Source organism: Borostomias antarcticus (genome assembly GCF_949987555.1).
Source record: "Borostomias antarcticus genome assembly, chromosome: 17".
NCBI classification, from domain to species: Eukaryota; Metazoa; Chordata; class Actinopteri; order Stomiiformes; family Stomiidae; genus Borostomias; species Borostomias antarcticus.
Window position 1 is genome coordinate 9,736,113 of NC_140250.1, and position 19,962 is coordinate 9,756,074.

Here is a 19,962-nt window from a genome sequence, read left to right on the forward strand (position 1 = left end):
TATATCAACTAGATAATTCGATAATAATAAGTAGCCTAGTAGGCTATAAAAGGAATTCAATAGGGCCTAATTAGCCTTAAAGTCCCAGTTAACCAAAATCAGAGATTTGCTTGAAAACACATTCTATGTGTTAGTGATGCATTGCTGATAACATGTAAAAATGGGATGAACCATGTGTAGTACTGAATTGTGAAGTTAGACCAGTTTTGTGTTTTTGAACAGTTTTGATTTCTGGATTTTCTGGGCGGGCTTAAAACGGTACTTGTTGACGTAGAGCGGTGTTCTTAGCATATCCCCGCCCTAACACTATACAAAGCTAGAACGGATTTGAATCTTCGGTTCTCCTGCTCAATCTTGAGTCTAGAATTAGCTAGTTTTAACCAGCAGTCTAGAATTAGCTAGTTTTTCTTAGTTAGCAATGCCTATGCATAAAACTAAACGAAAATGCATCCTTCCTGGATGCCAGCAGGAATGGGATGATAAGGTCTCCTTCTTTCAACTCCCGAGTAAAGCTGAAATGAGAAGCAAATGGTTAGCATTTTTGAAGAGCCATGGTGTTACAGAGGAGTCTGTCACCGCTAGCGCCCGCCTCTGCAGCAAACATTTCACTCCCGAAAGCTTCTGCAATTATAATATGAGGCTTTTGGGTTTCACGGACTCACGACTGGTCCTGGTGAATTCGGCGGAGCCAACCATCTCCCTCCCCGGCCTTCATTCTCCTCCTGTCGCATCAACCTTTGGTGCCGACACCGCATGCCTTGTGTACTAATTAACGTTATAACGTTAGCTAGGTAACGTAAGCAATAGGAAAATACACTGCTACGTTAATCTACAAAATATGTGTCTTGACATTTATGTGGTAATGTCAGCTATGATGAATTAAATGTAATCTTAGGAGGAATTATAGCTAACATTAGCTATGTAGTTTGTTGCAGATGGGAGTGTGTATATAACCTTAGTCTAGCTAACATAGCTAGCAGCACCGACCAGGCGACCACCCACCAAATAACGTTACGGATGATATATTATGAATATAAGCGTTAACTATACAGAAACCGCCTGCCATATTTGTGGCACCTGATGTGCGTATGGGTTCACCGGTAATGGTTATAGTATATTTCTCCAGCGGGAAACCGGGAGGCGGGAGCGAGGGGGATGGTTAGGTAGACCAGCTGCAGCTGGAGAAAGACGCACCCTCTCCCAGTGAAGCGGTGCTCGGCGGCTTCTGGCTGAACATTCCAGTTCTGTTGGATATGTTGCGGGAAAGTTGAAGCCTAGTGCTCGTTATTCTCACACATAACATTGCCAACGAGAGTGGATGAGTCTGTCCCGATTATCAACTCCGGTAGTGTACGCTTCTTCGCGCTATCAGCGCTGTTCAAGCCAGTGACTAAAAGGTACATTTTAAACAACTTTTTCCATTGATCCCAAGGGACGACAGGATCGCCTGGGAGGGATAGGAATGGGTACGGAGGTGGCAGGGAGAAAATAGGGACAGACTCATACATTCCTCGTTGCCTGTTTTTGTATTTTGCATCTAAGGGCAGTAACACTGGCGCGTTGGTATAGAGTAGCTACAGTTTTACCTGTGTTGTTTGTCAGGAGGTAGGTTAGGAGGTAGACCTGGTCCAGGGCGATATCCTACGTATAACGCCCTGTTACTCTCAATGCAATTTGCCTATGAAAGCGCTTCATTGGTCCGGTCGTCCGACTCTACAGACAAAACCGTTTCGTTACTCACCAAAGTAAACACATCGTTGGAAAGATGAAAGCCTTTTCTCCTGAAGCGCTACAGTTTGTAGTCCCCCACCTTTCAAATAAAGGGCACATTTGTACACTTAAATGTTTTATATCCACAGCGCATCGACTGTCTTCTTCTACCGGCGAATCGGCGCTCTCCGCTTTGTTTAGTCTAGTCACTGCTGCCGCCCATGTCGGGGATGATGCATTACATCTTAAATGGTGTTGTGAGACTCGCGTTGAGGAAGGAGCAAATAAAAAACAACTTACTTTAGAATATCAAACCATTTAATAGGGGAATGAGAAAACATATGCCAATAATACAATTCAGCTCTGGTTTTAATTGCATGGGAATACAATGGCCTACAACCACATCTAACAACGTGCCAATGATTGTACTTGTCAATTTTATAAGGCAACAGTTACATAAATGTTTCCCGAAATGTTTTCTGAAGAGATCGTTTGCCATAGTTAACTCAGCGTAAATGTTCTCCCGCTAATCAGACTCCTTCCTCAACGCGAGTCTCACAACACCATTTAAGATGTAATGCATCATCCCCGACATGGGCGGCAGCAGTGAGTAGACTAAACAAAGCGGAGAGTGCCGAATCGCCGGAAGAAGAAGACAGTTGATGCGCTGTGGATATAAAACATTTAAGTGTACAAATGTGCCCTTTATTTGAAAGGTGGGGGACTACAAACTGTAGCGCTTCAGGAGAAAAGGCTTTCATCTTTCCAACGATGTGTTTACTTTGGTGAGTAACGAAACGGTTTTGTCTGTAGAGTCGGACGACGGGACCTATGAAGCGCTTTCATAGGCAAATTGCATTGAGAGTAACAGGGCGTTATACGTAAGATATCGCCCTGGACCAGGTCTAGTTAGGAGGAAGCATCTGTGCGTTTGACTCATTAGACAAGTGTAATTTCAACTCCTCTCTGTTTTCACAAAGCTGTGCCTTCCTACCACAAAAGAGACGGCGTGCCAGTGTGACAATATGCAGACCAGATAACGATAGTTCAGTGGCGATTTTACATTAGGGGCAGGTGGGGCAGTGCCCCACCAGGTGGCGCTGTTGTGCAAGATGCATCTTAGCCTACAACTGTGTTTCGGAAAAATCTATTTTATAATTAATACATAATAGTGATTCAGTGGTGAAAATGAAAATAGCATGTATAAATATAATAAACCTGACTGACACTATGTATAGTGCTGTTTTGCAGTAATTCCCTTTGTATGAGCGTGTCACAGACTGCTCTGACTCGGCAGAGGGGCACCGAAGCGTTCTCCCCTACTGTTGCTATAGCGACAATGTGAGCGTGGTCGGGAGTAATGTGAAAAAATATCACGCAGATTTAATTGGGTGGAGGGGCAGAAAAGTCTCTTCCCCTACGAAATCTACCTGGCAACAGGTTTAGCCAGGGAATAATAAATCAACGTTGATCAAAGTTGAACTACTGGGTCATTGTCGATGTCGATCTACGTTAGCCAATGCTGCTAGCTAAAGTTTTGTAGAAATTAAGTGTGAAGTGTTTTCAGGTGCAACAATGAATAGAGTAGATTATTTGTTGAATGTGTGGTTTAGTACATTGAAACTTGAAGAGAAACTGGAAATAAAACGTTTAGGGCCACACGACCAGAAGAATTGGTGCTGCTTCAGGCTGGAGATAAGGTAACCCGTACCTTCAAACAGGAATGGTTTGAGAAAAAGAAGTGGCTAACTGCTAGCACCTCAAAAAGTACGCTGTTCTGTTTCCCTTGTATTCTTTTTGGTGGAGACTCTGTTTGGGCATCGTCTGGATTCAAAGACATTAAACATCTGTCAGAAAGAACAGCGCAGCATGAAAGCTCTGCGTCCCATCTGAACTGTGCCATGAAGCTGGGTTTACTGGGGCAGCTCAACGTCCAGGCACAACTAGATGATGCGTTTCGCCGTTCCATCGCGGAGCACAACAAACAGACCGAGGACAATCGGTATGTTCTGGGGAGGCTGATCACTTGTATTAAACTCTGTGGGAAGTGCGACATGGGTTTGCGTGGTCACGACGAGTCAGCGAACTCACTGAACCCAGGCATTTTTCGGTGCATTTTTGAGACGATGTGTGAGGGGGACTAATGTGGACAGTGCGCCTTCACTGTAGTAGACTATTTGGCTGTGATATAAGTGGAGTACTAATAGGTTATGCGTAGTGCCCAGGTCTGATGGGTGCACACTTGTCACTTGTTGCTTTCAGAACCCTGGACCGGGCTTGCGCTCTCTTATGGGTCTAATTAGCCTACTCTGCGTGTGTTAATGTGTCGTTAACTTTGTGTGTTGTAGCCTCTGCTCTGATGTACGTACCGTAGACTAATTGGCTACCTTTAGTTCTTGTGATGGTGACATAATATAAAACTGCCCCTCCAGAAATGCCATGCTAAAATCGCCACTGCGATAGTTACCTATGTAACTCCAGTTCTATGAGTGGAGCGTAGCCCCATAGGGGGGCTTCGCTCCTAGTGGTTTACCCCGTTGCCAAGGCAACGCAGACTGAATATGAATATTAAAATTGAACGCATCTGACAGCCAATCAGGTACAGGTGCCTTACTCTCTAAACTGTATAAAAGAGAGCTAAACCCATCAAACTGCTCCCAAAATATAAATATTTCAGCGAGCTAGAATGAGGGTCAGCAGGGCCCGAAGCCCTATGGGGCTACGCTCCACTCATAGAACTGGAGTTACATAGGTAACTATCGTTCTATTTCGCGGAGCTTCGCCCCATAGGGGGGCTTCGCTCCTAGTGGTTTAGGTGGAGCGAGCGATGCCCTATGTACCCCTGCTGAGCCTGACATCCCGACGGGACGCCAAACCCGGCATGGCTGAGGCCAAGGCGCCACAGTAACACAAGCATTATAACCTTACAATGCCATGATACACAGGCCCCGACCCACCCGCCACTATCAGTGCACTGAAGGGCGGGGTAAGAGATGCGCTGAGAAGGAGACTAGGTAGGGCGGCAGTTACGCATGGTAACTCTAGCCTACTATGTCCTTCACACAAGTCAATTACGACCACAACAATCTCACATATAACCCAAAGGGGATGTGGAGATAACAGCCGTATCCACCTGCCAGGAAAAACCTGAGGGCAGGTTACCTGATGGAACTGAACACTGAGGCCAGTAGCACCCAATCAGTCCATCACTGCATGTCCCGCCGCGCACCCCTGACAGCTCTGCTCAGCACAGATGTTGCCAGCGAGTCAGACGGGACATCCAAAAGATAGTAGCGGATAAAAGACGACGGCGTCGACCAAGATGCCACCGCACAAATATCCTCCACACTAACCCCACTGAAAAGGGCCACCGACGTAGCCACTCCTCTAGTGGAGTGCGCTCTGACCCTCCCAGGCAGAGGGCAGCCCGCTGCCTTAAAGGCTGTGGTGATGCCCTCACACAGCCAGCGGGACAGGCGCTGCTTGGATAGAGGCGACCCCACCTTGCCAGCGCCGTAGCAAACCAGCAACTGAGGCGTGGACCTCACCGCCGCTGTGGCCTCGACATACCGCGCCAACGCACGGACGGGGCACAGACGGTGTAGGCGAGCATCCTCCCCGTCCTCATGCGGTGGAGGATAAAACGCCCGTAACTCCAAAGCCTGTGATCTGTAAGAGCTCTTAACCACCTACGGCAAAAAGGATGGGTTAGGACGTAACACTGCCTTGCTGAAATCACCGGTGATGATGAGACAGCCTGACTGCGTCGACAGAGCACACAGATCACTGACACGCTTACCCGAGACCAAAGCGAAGAGTAGCGCCGTTTTCACCGACAGCCACTTGAGTGACACCTGTTCCAAAGGCTCGAATGGCGGCTCACAGAGCGCATTCAGCACCAAGGACAGGTCCCACTCTGACCGTAGGCCTAAGCCTCCTGGCGCCCAACAAAAAACGCCTCACCAAGGGATGCGTGAAAACTGTAGTCTTGGCGAAACCCTCATGACAAGCAGAAATGGCTGACGCATACACTCTAATAGTGGATGCCGACAATTCCATTTCCAGCAGGTGCTGTAGAAATAAAAGAATCGACTCTACCGGACAGCACTCCGGGTCGACTCTCTCACTCACACACCAACGCGTAAAAGCCGCCCACTTCCCAGCATAAAGCTTAGAAGTGGAACCGGCCCGCGCGCACTGGATGGTACTGATCACACCAGCGGGGAGGCCCCTACGGGCTAATCTCCGCCTCTCAGTAGCCAAGCCATCAGAGGCTGTCCCAACACCGGCGGTGAGCAGATTGCCCCCGCCGCCTGAGACAGCATGTCCCGCCGATACGGCAGGCGCCATGAGTCTCCCGACGCCATCGCCACCATCTCCGCAAACCAACGCGCCCCGGGTCGGTCCGGTGCTATCATGATAACTGACAGCCCCTCTGACCGTACCCTGGTTAACAGCGGCGGAATAGCCGCTATTGGGGGGAAAGCATACAGTAGAGCTCTCGGCCACGGAGTGTGAGCGAACGCGTCCACTCCCAGAGGGGGCTCGTCCCGCTGGTTCATGGAAAACCAAAGGTGGCAGTTTGCATTCACTCGTGAGGCAAACAGATCCACCTCGGCTTCCCCGAAACGCTCCCACAGTTGTGACACAATATGCGGGTGCAACCGCCACTCGTCCTGACGCGGACCCCCCCGAGACATCAGGTCCGCTCCGACATTCAGATGGCCTGGAATGTGCCGTGCCGTCAAGGATCGGAGATTCATGCTCGCCCACTGCCACAATGCTACCGCTATGCGGTGCAGAGCTTGCGAACGAACACCCCCCTGCCGGTTGATGTAGGCTACCGCGGTCTGGTTGTCCGAGCGCACCAACACATCGCACCCCCCTACCACGGGGGCGAAGTGCTGCAGAACCAACAAAACAGTCTCGAGTTCCAGGAGGTTGATGTGTCGCCTCTCCCCCGAGAGCCATTTTCCTCCTACAGCCTGCGACAGACATGTCCCTCCCCACCCCGAGAGGGACGCGTCTGTGAACACCGGCACGTGAATCGACACCCTGCCCATTGTGACCCCCTGCGCAATTATGCGCGGGTCTCTCCAATAGTGCAGGTCCACCCCCAGTGACCTTGGTATCACCACCAAGCGGTGTCTGTGTCTGACCGAGTCCAGACGCAACCGAGCAAACCACCGTTGGATACTCCTCATGTGAAGCAAACCCAGCGGAACCACCGCATGAGCCGCTGACATGAGACCCAGCAACCGCATCACCGACAACGCAGTGACTGCGACTGTCGGACGAAAGTGGTGGAGAGCCAGCGCTAGCGCCTCTCTCCTTGGATCTGACAGGGACGCTCTCATGGTCACCGTGTCCAAACTGAGACCCAGGTAAACTACCTACTGAGCTGGACATGGCGCGCTCTTCTCCCAATTTATCGCAAACCCCAGACTCGAGAGGTGATTCACTAGTCTGGTGGTGTGCTCCATCGCTATCACTGGGGAGGGGGCGAGGACCAATAAGTCGTCTAGGTAGGCTAGTACTCTGATTCCCTGCCGCCGCAGCGGGTCGAGTGCAGCCTCCACGCATTTGGAGAAGGTCCGGGGGGCTAGAGCAAATCCAAACGGTAGTCTGGAGTACTCGTATGCCACCCCCTGGAAAGCAAAGCGGAGAAACTTTCGGTGCCGATTGATTATTGGAACATGAAAGTAAGCATCCCTCAGATCTATGCTCGTGCAGAAATCACCTGGATGGAGAGATTCTAACAGGTGTTTCACTGTGAGCATGCGGAACGGTCGTTTGGACACGCACGCATTGAGAACGCGCAAATCCAATATCGGCCGGACACCGCCTGTCTTTTTGGGAACGAGGAAGTAATGAGAATAAAACCCCTCGTTCCTCAACTCTGGCGGAACCATAGTCACCGCCCCCTTGGACACGAGTTCGGCTATCTCCTCTCTTAGCGCTGCGACTCGGTCCGGGGCGGAGATCACCGTCTCTATCACTCCTTGGAAGGGAGGGGGAGGAGAGCGAAACTGAATGGAATAACCCTCCCTCAGAACGCGTTCCAGCCACTTGGAGAGAGAGCATTTCTCTCGCCATACGGCATAGCTGTCTGAGAGCGGGCGTGCGCTCAGTCGAGGCATTCCTGCCAAGAACCGCTCGTAAATTCGCTTGGCCCTGACCGCCGCTGAGCAAGCGGAGGCATAGCCTAGGGCGGGCCCTCTCTAAAAGGGAGCGGAAGGTATCCCCGCCTCGGTGCGCTGGGGGTAAGCGTGGGCGTCAGTTAACAACGTTGTAACCTGAGCCTCAGCAACCCCTCGCACACTCCGGGCTGGGGAAACCCTCTGACGTGGATCGCGTCGGCTAGGTTCCCCCAGCGTCACTGAGGGAATCCCGGAAGAATCGTGCCTCGGTGACGCTGGGGCTAGCGAGAGCAAACCTCTCGATACAGCCGCCACTGTATCTTGGTTGTCCGGAAAAGAACGTATCACACGCTTATGGCAGGGGAGCACCGAAATGCCGGACCCTGTTATGCGATCTGACACCTCATCCTTCTCCAACACCCGTAGGCTAGCTAATCCCTTCGTAGGTAGGCTAGCTAGCCCCGATGCCAGTGGGTGACGCGAACTGCTGGACCTCGCCCTGCTCACAGTACAACCTTTCTCTCCCTGCCTATCAGAGTACGCTAAAGCACTACTATGTAGGCTAGCTATACCCGAGGTTAGAGAGCGGTCAACCGCTGAGGTAACAACATGAGATGCAGACTGTTTATCATCAAATAAAGACTCATGACCACCGACGTAGTGCAACAAGAATCTTTATTTAACTCGTCCCTACAGACGCCCTCGTCGTCCCTAACAGGGACGGAGGGGACAGAGGGAGAACAGTCCATCTCCGTTGATTCATTGCGTGCGCCGCTTCTTGTGCCAAGGAGCGGCGCCAGACGGGCCAGCACTGCGAACAGCGCCGGACTGGGCGCCGTTCTGAGTGCGCTGAGCAAGGGGCTGTGGAGATAGGTGCGCCGGTCGGGAGGTAGACGCTGCCTCCGACCTGGCCGCTCTCGCTCTCCCCCTCCTGTCACGGCGATGAGACGCCGGATGTTGGTGCTGCCGCTGGGTGGGTGCGCGCGCCGCCGCTGCCTTGGCGTGAGGAACAGCGAGGTGCTTGGAAAGCAGCTTCTGGTCCTCCTCCAGCTTCCCGAACCGCTCCAGTGCCAGGCCCACGGAGGACCCGAACAGTCCAGTGCGGCAGATCGGGGCGTTGAGTAGCACCGGCTTATCCGCCTCCTTTATGCTGGTCAAGCCGAGCCACAGGTGCCGCTGCTGCATGACGGAGTTAGCCATGCCCCGTCCTGCGCAAGCTGCCGCCGTCTGACAGAGCTGGAGAGCCGCGCCGATGTTCTTAGCGATCTCCGTAGTCTCCGTAGCCATGTCCCTCCGTCATCTTGGCGATGGAGGTGCCCAGGTTGGCAATGGAGGAGATGGCTGCTGCAGACTGGGCGTTCAGCACAAACATCTTCTCCGCGAACGCCACAGTCGCCCTGTCCTTGGCCCCAGGTAGCTGCGCCTTCCTGCTGGATGCCCATGAGACCGCTCCCGGGACCAGGTGGGACGCCAGAGAGTGCTCGAGGGGCGGGGTTCCCTGAGAAATATCCTTCTCCAGCCCGACCACTTGGGTGGCGTGGAGAAAGGACTTCACAGGTGCCTTCGCTGTGACAGGCTGTTCCCACGATCCCTCGATGAAGGACTCCATGCGTGGCATCGCGGGGAGCAGCCTCTTCCCCTTCTTCGCCTGCCGGTCACCGAAGTAGGAGTGGCTCCATCCAGGCAGCTCCTCCTCGACCGGCTCCGGTGGTAGGGGGATGCTGACGTAAGCCGCCGCCCTCTCCAGGATACCGGGAAACTCCCGGCGGAAGGACGGCATAAAGCTTCCGGTCACAGAGCCCCTGTGCCCTCCCCCGGGACTCTCAGAGCGGTCCAACGAACCGTCAGAGTCCTCGGGTTCAGACACCTGGGAGGGGGCTGGACGACCGAACCGATCGCCGACAGCGCCTCGCCCCTCCTCGTCCTCCTCCTCGTCCTCTCCCTCAGAACCGGACTCCGAACCGGAGGCGGCCATAGAGAGTGAGTCCACGGGGGGCAGAGGAATTTCCTCAGCAAAAAACGCAGCACGATACTGCCTCTCTACCAACGGCCGGAGGTAGCACGGCGCGCACGAGGGAGACACAAGCAGACCATCCCTCGCATGCTGGGCCCCGAGGCAGACGAAGCACAAATCGTGCCGGTCTGTCTTCGGGTTGAGCTTCCGGCAGCAACACTGAGCCCTTAGAAGGGCTTTTGGTGGGGCTGGAATGTCTCCCAGTCCCGCCGCTTCCAGGTTGCTGACCGCTTTCTTCATACTTGAGGTAAATCTTCACACTCAGTCAATATTTCAGCTCGCTGAAATATTTTGGGGAGCAGTTTGATGGGTTTAGCTCTCTTTTATACAGTTTAGAGAGTAAGGCACCTGTACCTGATTGGCTGTCAGATGCGTTCAATTTTAATATTCATATTCAGTCTGCGTTGCCTTGGCAACGGGGTAAACCACTAGGAGCGAAGCCCCCCTATGGTGCGAAGCTCCGCGAAATTGAACCGTACTATTTGACAGGTTCTTCCCTCCACACCCCCTCCCCACGCAATTGGGTGTGGCTTCGGTGCCTTCAGCAGACACGCCCCCACAGTCTCAGACCAGAGAATGCTGCTGATTTTTAACCGATTTTGAAGCCTTATTTTATATACTTAGCGACATGTTTAATCACTCAGATTTGGCTGGCTGGTTAATGACATGTTTTCCTGTGGTGTATGAAGCTCATAACAAAAATTTGAACTGGGTTAACCTGGACTTTAAGTTGTAGCCTAGGCTACAGTACAATCACAAGAGGCATATATTCTTGTTAAAGTGCGGCCTAGGCTTTATTCAAAAAAATATGAGAAAGGCGTCATAGGCCTACAGACACATACAAATCATATGTTGCTTTTAGTATCATTAAAAACAATGCAAATGCAAATCATGCAAAGTTGAAGGCCACGACTTCATCAGTTAGGCCAGTGTTGGCATGATCTATAGATGCTCAGGTCATAATGTCCGTTGAAAATAATTCCCTCTAAGCACAATTTGAATTCTATTAAAATAGGCTAAAATTAAATTTCCACATATTATGATTCCTTCTATATAATTTTTATTTTTTTATGTGTAGCCTAGGCTATAGGCTTCTGCGATGAACAAAACAGCCACAATGTAGCCTGCTTATAGCGAGCGAGAGGGCAGTCTACCATAAAGTGTATAACCATAATGTAGGCCTAATATATCTAGACTACATGCATTGTGGTATTTCTTTATATAGCCCAGCCTGCCTATCAATTGTTTCTCAATAAACAGTTATGTCATCCTCTGAGTCCGAATAAGTAGGCTAATAGACCGGCAGCTCTAAATGCCTTCCAAATCAATGAGACATTGTTGTAAAAATGATGTTTTATTGATGAAAAGGGTAAAACTGAAAAACATGTTAAGAGTCATTGCATTGAGCGATGCAGTCCGTTCAAATAGGCATCAAAAGATAAAGTAGGCCCATTTAAAATGACCAATTACATCTTAAAATCCCTTCTAATCTTGGCCTTTGATAGGGTTTTTTCCCGCCCTACTGCCAATTATATCTGGACATTAACTATCTTGTGCATACAGAGCACAAACAATGAAACAATGAAACGAATAGATTTCCTCCCTGTCTGTCTGTGGCATTCGCTACCAGCAAACACTGAAAATACAGGTCCTCAATTTATTTAGATTAGACTAGCCTATCCAACTGGACCACTCCAATGAATGTTGAACGTAGCCTACTTTTATTCTTTAGGTTTTACAGAATCGGCCTACAATGTCCACACATGCATGCGCCATCTGACTAGCTCGCCACTCGCCAGCGAACCTGGACTAGACTATTGTAACCCCCCCCCCCCCCCCCCCTACAAATTATTTTATATTCAAATAAACTGGATGGTATTGTATAGGCCCATGTGTAAGAGATGAATGGTTGTAACCATGAACTCAGCCAGAGGTAGGCCCTACTGTAAATGATCAGCATTATCACCAGTCTCAATTAATCCTACGTGTTGCCATTCATTTAAACCACCATCTCATCTACACTACTTCTGTTGCTGCATTTTTACATTTATGCTTTCATGATTTTACAGCGCAATCAACATTTTGCAGGATTCCAATAAGTCCATCCATTCATCCAACTTTGTGCTGAGCGCAGCACAGGCTGGTAGCCTACTGTCAAGGATCACGACTGATGCACTCCATTAACACGTCTCGCAACTCCCCACACCATCAAGAGAATTTCAATATGAAAGACCTTAAGTGGGGTATTCGAGGAGGTAGCCTAATGTAGTAAGTCGTCGGTCTTCATGACGCACTGTTATGCTTGTTTGCTGTGTAGATCCAGTCATAGAAGCGGGCATCTCGTCCGGCGATTTGAAACAGCTGGTCAATTCACCCCAACAAGAATAGCCAAGCGAAGGACAAAAATTAAACCACAAACGTTACTACTGGTCTTGAAACAACTGTGTTAGCCTAGTTCCATATGAGAACACTCCTCGGTCCAATTCCGTATAGTAGATCAGCCTGTGTCCACGTAGTTGCTAGCTAACTGGTGTGTACATTCCATGAATATCCGAAGCAATTATTCCCTATGTAGTTCACTATATGGGTAACACTACTTAGGGAATAGGGAGTGAGTGAACCATTTCAAACACATCTCTAGTCAGCCCCGTTAGCTAGCTTACTCGTCCTGATGCCATGTTCCATATGAGAACACTCTGCTAGCTAGCTAGTTAGCCTACTATATTAAACCTCTACTTGTCCCGATACCTTGTTCCATATGAGTTAACAGATACAGACCCGATGACAGTTACAGAGATAGATAGGCCTACTATAGATAGATAGGCTTTGTTCGTAATAATTAAAATTACAACCAGATAGAGAACAAGGAGTTTGAGTTCACATAGTTGTTAGCTAACTGGTACAGTTAGATAGCTAGCTGACCCCTGACGTCTGTCCCCTGTGTTACGTGATTGGTGGTTGTTTACGTTGCAGTCTAGCTTACAATAGCTTCACATGCCGTTCACTGCCATTCCATATTTTTTCTGATTTAAGGTCCCATGACGGGTTTCTCTTCCTGCTTCTGCCTAAGCACTCCACAATACCACAATACAACGGTGTCATGTTTTACCGAAGGAGAAGTGAAGAAGACGGTAGCTATCAGTGGCTAAAGCAGTTAGCTAATCAATCAATCAATCAATCAAAGCTTTATTTATATAGCGCATTTCATACCCAGAGGCAACACAATGCGCTTTACAGAGAACAAGGGAGGTGGGCAGACATCCCACCCCTACATATTCCAGAGGGAAGCAAAAAAACAGTAATCACCCGAGGGCCAGATAAGTGAGCTGTAAAAATTCTTCCCTGACCCCTCTCAACGAGGCGATCGAGCAAGCTAATGTTAAGATCATTCCTGTAGCTGCTTTGCTGCTAATGCGAGCTCGTCTCCGTTCCTGCCCGAGAAACAGAAGTTGAACTAATAGCATCAAAATCAAAATAGCTACAGGAATCATCGTTGTAAAGTTAGCTATCTGCTTTTTAGTCACCCACAGCTACTGTTAATATTATGGAAGCTGCTGTCGTGAGCTAACTTGCTATCACGGTCTTATCTTGCAGCTTCACAGCCTGCTAGTAGCAGACAGCACTAAAGTTGACAAAATCACACTTGCACATCATTAGAATTCCAACCATTTATATGGGATTTATCATTCAACTAAACATGGAACCTGAATACTACCTGATATTGCAACCTGCTGCCATCAGTGATCGGCGCGTCTGCTTGTTTGCGTCATGAATATCCTACGCAATGACATTCCATGTAGTGTCCAAAACTGTTAAATCATTCGTATTTCACTATGAGTAGCACTACATAGGGAATAGGGAGTGAGTGAACCATTTCAAACACATCTCTGGTCAGCTCCGTTAGCCATCTTACTCGTCCTGATGCCATGTTCCATTTGGGAACACTCAGTTAGCCTAATATATTAAACTTCTACTTGTCCCAACACATGAGTTAACAGATATAAACCCGGGGACAGTTACAGAGATAGAAACTATAGATAGATAGGCTTTGTTCGTAATAATTAAATTACAACCAGACAGAGAACAAGGAGTTTGAGAACAAGGTAGGCTCATCTAAAGTGCGAGATGAGCTACAGCAATGGGTCAATGAGCAGTATTACTGCGCCCCTATGGGCATGCGAGCTGTGGTGCGGAATGCCGTAAAGCGCCTGTTAGAATACCGCGGGTCAAGTTACATTCTTATGTTCTCACATCTGTATAATTCGCCATAAAGTAAGATTCTAGTTCATCTGGAAAGGCCTTTTGAAATATTAAGCATAGAACTATTTAGTCGCAGCATATAAGTGTGTAAACTTCCACAAACTAGGTAGCCTAGCAACATAAACAATAACAATAGCTACCGTAAGTAGTTCCGCTTCCTGAATCCCCTCTGCGGATTGATCTACACATCTACAACGGTCACTTCAATACAAGTCAATGGATTTCATAAAATGATCAATAAAACCCTACAGGATTGATACTTTGCGACAAATTTGATGTCAAAACACCAACGGACACCAATTATACCCTCAGTGAGCTTCTTGTCTTTGAAATTGAGAGTTTAACATGTTTTTGAATGATTTTTCAAGATGCCCATCCACATCCATTGTATGACCAAAACGGTGGTAGAGCAATTAAAAACTTTCTCGAAAATGCTAGCTGTGTCAACGTTTTGATCTGAACCATTGTATATGATCATAAGTAACCTTAAAACACGGCTAAACATGCATTTTCCCTTTACTACTCCTTTAACATGTTTTTTTAATGATTTTTCACAGTGCCCACCCACATCCATTGTATGACCAAAACGGTGGTAGAGCAATTATCAACTTTCTCGAAAATGCTAGCTTTGTCAACGTTTTGATCTGAACCATTGTATATGATCATGAGTAACATTGAAGTCCTCCATGGTGTTGTTTATTTATCTCTTACTTGGGTAACGTTAGTTGGCAGTTGATAGCTTGTAACCAATCACCATAGAAACATCAAAGAGCTCAACAATCAAAGTCATTTACTGTTGCTATAGATACAGCGGTGGATGAAACTAGTTTGGCTACTACATCTGAGACACTATGGGGAACCGACAAAGTTACTGTATCAAAGAAAGTAAGAGTCCGCCCACTGTAGCTCCCATTAAGATTATTTATGGACATAAAATAAGTGATGTTTCGAGCGACAACGCTCTTCCTCAGACAACTGGATAAACATAGCCACACCAAACATTTATATGGTATGTAAGGGTCACATGACCCTAATGGACTAGACAATTAACCCCTTTTCTTTGGACAGGTGAAACCCATTGTGCTAAGTAACAGGGTCACCTGACTCCTGGTACAGTTCACTCTGTGCATAAAAAAAAAAATCTATGGTGCATATCTTATACATGCATATTATACATCATGTTCAAAAATTCCACTGTATCTTAGAAAACACAAGTCATCCTAAATCAGTTACCAGTGGCTAAGTGCATTTGAAGTATCAAAAAAGCATCCATAAGCAAAATTACAATATTACAATATCCATGTCCTACCTATACAGAAAGGATCCTACAGTTTCAGCTTTAGACAATTTCATAGTCAAGTATTTGTATAAATATAGAGCGAAAGCACAGAGCACACAAACACAGTCACAGTACCACCCTACAGAATTACAGATAAGGTCTAATGCTGAAGTCTTCATTCATACCTCTTGGAGCAAGGGTGTTCAGTGTATAAATCCAAAAAAGTTCTCGTCTTAATAGTAGTGTCTCTATATCTCCTCCTCTACGAGGGCATTTAACCGCTTCTATACCGATGTATCTAAGAGTGCACATTGTGTCTAGCCTTTGTAAAATGAGCAGCTACAGGACTAGATGGATCTTGGTTGCGAATGGCATTTCTATGTTCTGTGATTCTGGTTTTAAGTGCTCTTGTTGTCTTTCCTATCTAGACAAGGCCACATGGGCATCTCAGCATATAGATTACGTTTTGTGTTTTACAGGAAATGAGGCCTTTGATGTTGTACACATTTCCTGAGTGCGGGTGGTTGAATGTGTGTGTTTTGTGTGCACTGGATACAGTTGCCGCATCTATAATTCCCATTAGGGATCTGACTTAAAAAGTGTGTCGGGGCAAGGGGAGGCATATCAGCTCTCACAAGCATGTTGCGTAGATTCGGTGGTCTTTTGTAGACTAGAGTGGGAGGCTTATCAAACCCACATCCCTTTAAAGAGGGGTATGTGTCCAGGATGTACCAAAGTTTTTTATTATCTTCTCAATCTCGCTCCCTATAGGAGATTATTGAACACAGAAAGTGACAACCGACAAAGATTATTATTAGAATATTTTCAATCAAATATTTTGATAAACAGGCCACATATTGGGAATCTACGTGTTTACTTTGGCCGGTGAAAAAAAAGACTTGATAAACTGACGGACAGTCCTAAAATTTACACTAAAAGGCTGTTACATTGGAATGTTGAAACAGTGAAACGGCGAAACATGTTATGTAACATCCCATAGTTAACATGGGTTTAATGGCGCAATGATTTAGAACGGTGATTAAACTTCAGCCGAGGTGTGCATTAGAAGGTGTGCAATATACGGTTTTAACCACCACCACTCCAGCCAATCAGAATCGAGTCTTCACCCAGACCATGGTATAATAGGCTATAATAAATTGTTATCATAGCAGCGCAGATAGAGATAACAATAAGAGCTTGGATTCTAGATTATTTTAAAAGCAGGGAATATGCACCGGACATGGAGGACAAACAGGGATGAAAATGTAGGCTATATATTGGTGACAGTTGGCGTTGGTTGGATCCTCCCCACCCTCCAGGTCATCAAGTTTATTTGATTATAAATAGCATTGGGAAGGGGGGAGGGCAGTCCAGTTCCTACTGTAGCTGTCTAGCTCGCTAGCTATGGTCAAGCTGCAGCCTAAATGCATTTCTTCTGAGCCAGTCCTGCTAAACTCTGAGCAACTCTAATTGCTCGAATTATCAAATTCCTAGCATACCATATTATAGTGCTGCAGTATTTATTGAGTGTTGCCTATTAATGTCTATATATATGCTCGGCATCATTGAAATGAGGTCTCGTTTCCAAGTTAGGGGTCTGGATCTAAAGGAATGAATTAAACAGTGGCATCTGGTGGATCCAGGTATGCCAGAGCCAGCGGAGTGGCCATATTCCATATGAGAACACTCTGCTAGTTATGTGTTAAACCTCTACTTGTCCCGATACCTTGTTCCATATGAGTTAACAGATATTGACCCGACGTCAGTTACAGAGATAGATAGGCTATGTTCGTAATAATTAAATTACAACCAGACGGAGAACAAGGAGTTTGAGAACAAGGTAAGCTCATCTAATGTGCCAGGCTACCGCAATGGGTCAATGAGTAGTATTACTTCTCCCTCCATGCGAGCGGTGGTGCGGAATGCTGCAGACGGTACGTTGAGATCCCGCGGGTAAGGTTACTACTCCTAAGTTCCCCCATCTGTATAAAAACACTGATAACAGATTCACAATTTCAAAAGACAAAACACCAACAATTAGAAACATTTAAGGAAGTGTGATGGACGGAATGAACCAATGACAATAATGAACAGGAGAATGATTGGCAATGAAAGGGAATGGAAAGCTGACAGTTACATGATGTATGAATTAATGAATGCGGTAGAGTATCCAGGAATGAGACTCTGGGTGTAGCGGATGAGTACTTCGGGTTATTGGCCAGGCTTCGAGGAGCTCGGCGGACCCCTGCGCGGTACCTGGATAGAGGAGCTAGAGAGCAGAGGAGGAGATGGGGAGGGAGTGAGATGCAAGCATATGAGCGAGAGAGAGAATAGTAGGTTAGGCAGGTTTATATTTAAGCAATAAACCACTCAAGGCCGTGTGTTATATGATTTTATAACAGCTAGGGGGCGTTGTTAGGCACGACGCAAAGCAGAGTGCCTAAAACCCCCATAGCCATTGCGATTTTATAGGGGGGGCAGGGGGGGCAAGTGCCCCCCCTGATTGGACAGCCCAACTCTGCTCAGATTCTTAAAAATAAAAATAAATAAAAAAAACTTTTTTTTTTTTTTTTTTTACTAATTAACACAATTATTAAATACATAATTGTGGTTTGTACCAGTTTGTGTTAGATCATCATTAATTTTAAAAGTGTATTTATTACTTAAACTAGGCTACCTTTAAAAATATATATATATTCATAATCCACTAATGGCACAACTCGTCCGTCGAAAAAAATTAGATCTGACTGAACTGCTCAGTGCTCAACAAGCTACAACTAGCCAACCTGCTCATAATGGCAAAAAAGAGCTATGAAAACAATTTACCACTTCTTCTTAAAATAAAATAAAATCTGGCAATGCTAATGAAGAAGCTACCACTCGAAATGACACCGCAGCAGGTGCAATCGAATGCAGAAGTGCTCCAGAGGCTATCGGAGCTAGCACTAGTACTAGCACCAGCACTAGCACTAGCACCAGCACTAGCACCAGCACCATCGGCGAGGAAGCTAGCACCAGCAGGCAGTTGCAGTTTGATGTTGTGATGTTGGGTATGGCCTAGTGCTCGGTCATAAAGTCATATTGACTTGCTCGTGGTGTCTAGATGAAGTTTGATGCGTTGTACATATTGAATTGTCATACGGATTTCTTATTAGCATACTGTTCACAACTGGTATTCTTTGTAAATAGATGGGACGAGACGGCAGAACTGTTTTGTTTTTTTCTCACGTCAAATTGTTGCCCCCCCTACTCTCAGAGGGTAAAATCGCCTATGCCCATAGCTGTTATAAAATCACTTTAACACACGGCCTCGAGTGGTTTATTGCTTTTATACAACATATTTTAACACGGCTTCCAGCCAATCAGAATCAAGAACCAGAACTAACCGTTGTATAAACTGTGGATAATAGGCAGGAAACTACCTTGTAGAGGGCGATCACCAGATCCCCCACTTAAGGTACCGCCTCCGCCTCATTTTGAGCCAGGAAAATCCCTGCTCTCTAAACTCACTCCACACCACTGGGCTCCCGGTCTGCCCAGGGCAGGATTTGAACCCATGCTCCCCCGCTTTTGAGGCGGACGCTCTAACAGTTGTGCTAATAGGGACATGTTAACACTCCTTTGAGGAGTGCTAACATGTCCCTACCACTATCTGGGACTTACAAGGACATTTTGTCACTCGCTTACATATACATTGTAATATTATACAGTGTCAGTCTGCTAAGTAAATGATTTAGCCTTTCTATTCAGCTTGATCATACACTCAAACTTCCAATTCCTCAAAAGTAATAGCCCTTTAAGCAAACTTTGTCCTTCTTTAAAGATCAAAACAGGATGCAAAACCAATCACTCTCAATCCGCCGATCCATACCGCATTACAGGTTCAGAAGCGTGAAAACATTTGGATTTTGTCATATTTAAAACGAAAACGTTGTACAGCCCTTTAGGTCCTCGCATTTTCTCTCTGGAAATTAATTGAGCGTGTTCCTCCTCATCCTCTCCACAGGGCGACCACCTCCACTGACGTAGTGGTGTCCATCTGCGTCATCTTCGCCATGTCCTTCATCCCGGCCAGCTTCGTCCTCTTCCTCATCCAGGAGCGCGTCAACAAGGCCAAGCACCTGCAGTTCGTCAGCGGGATCAACCCCGCTGTGTACTGGGTGGCCAACCTGGCTTGGGACATGGTAGGTGGAGGTTTCCTCAGCCCAGTCGTCGCTGCCTCGCCTTCTGATTCATACCCTCCACGGCGGGGAGGGGGGGGGGGGGGTGATTGGGATGGAGTGAGAAACCCGGAGATACCAATTGTGTGTGTGTGTGTGGTGCTCAGTGGATATGGGAGCAGAACTGCAACCCACTGTAGCTTCCTGATGTGTTTGAACTATTGAGTTTTTAGCTAAGAGAGGGTTCAGTGTGTGAGGCAAGATGTGGGATGGATGAATGGAATAAGCCGTTTCATTAGTGCGTATTATATGTCTTCAATTACAATGATCTTGCATAATTTTCTGCAATTTGTACTCTAAGTAGGGTTTCAAGGTATTCCAAGAGCATAATTACAGTTT

The 19,962-nt window shown here is 47.2% G+C and overlaps 1 protein-coding gene across 1 annotated transcript in view; it reads left to right on the plus strand.

Moving 5' to 3' along the window:
• Nucleotides 1-19,962, plus strand: part of LOC311320254 (phospholipid-transporting ATPase ABCA1) — a gene marked incomplete at both ends in the record, with an annotated part of 445,813 nt that overhangs the window by 196,370 nt on the left and 229,481 nt on the right. Inside the window, one exon of the mRNA XM_084451987.1 lies at nt 19,410-19,587. Coding sequence (XP_084308113.1) covers nt 19,410-19,587 — 178 coding nt within the window. The remainder of the gene's footprint in view (nt 1-19,409; nt 19,588-19,962) is intronic.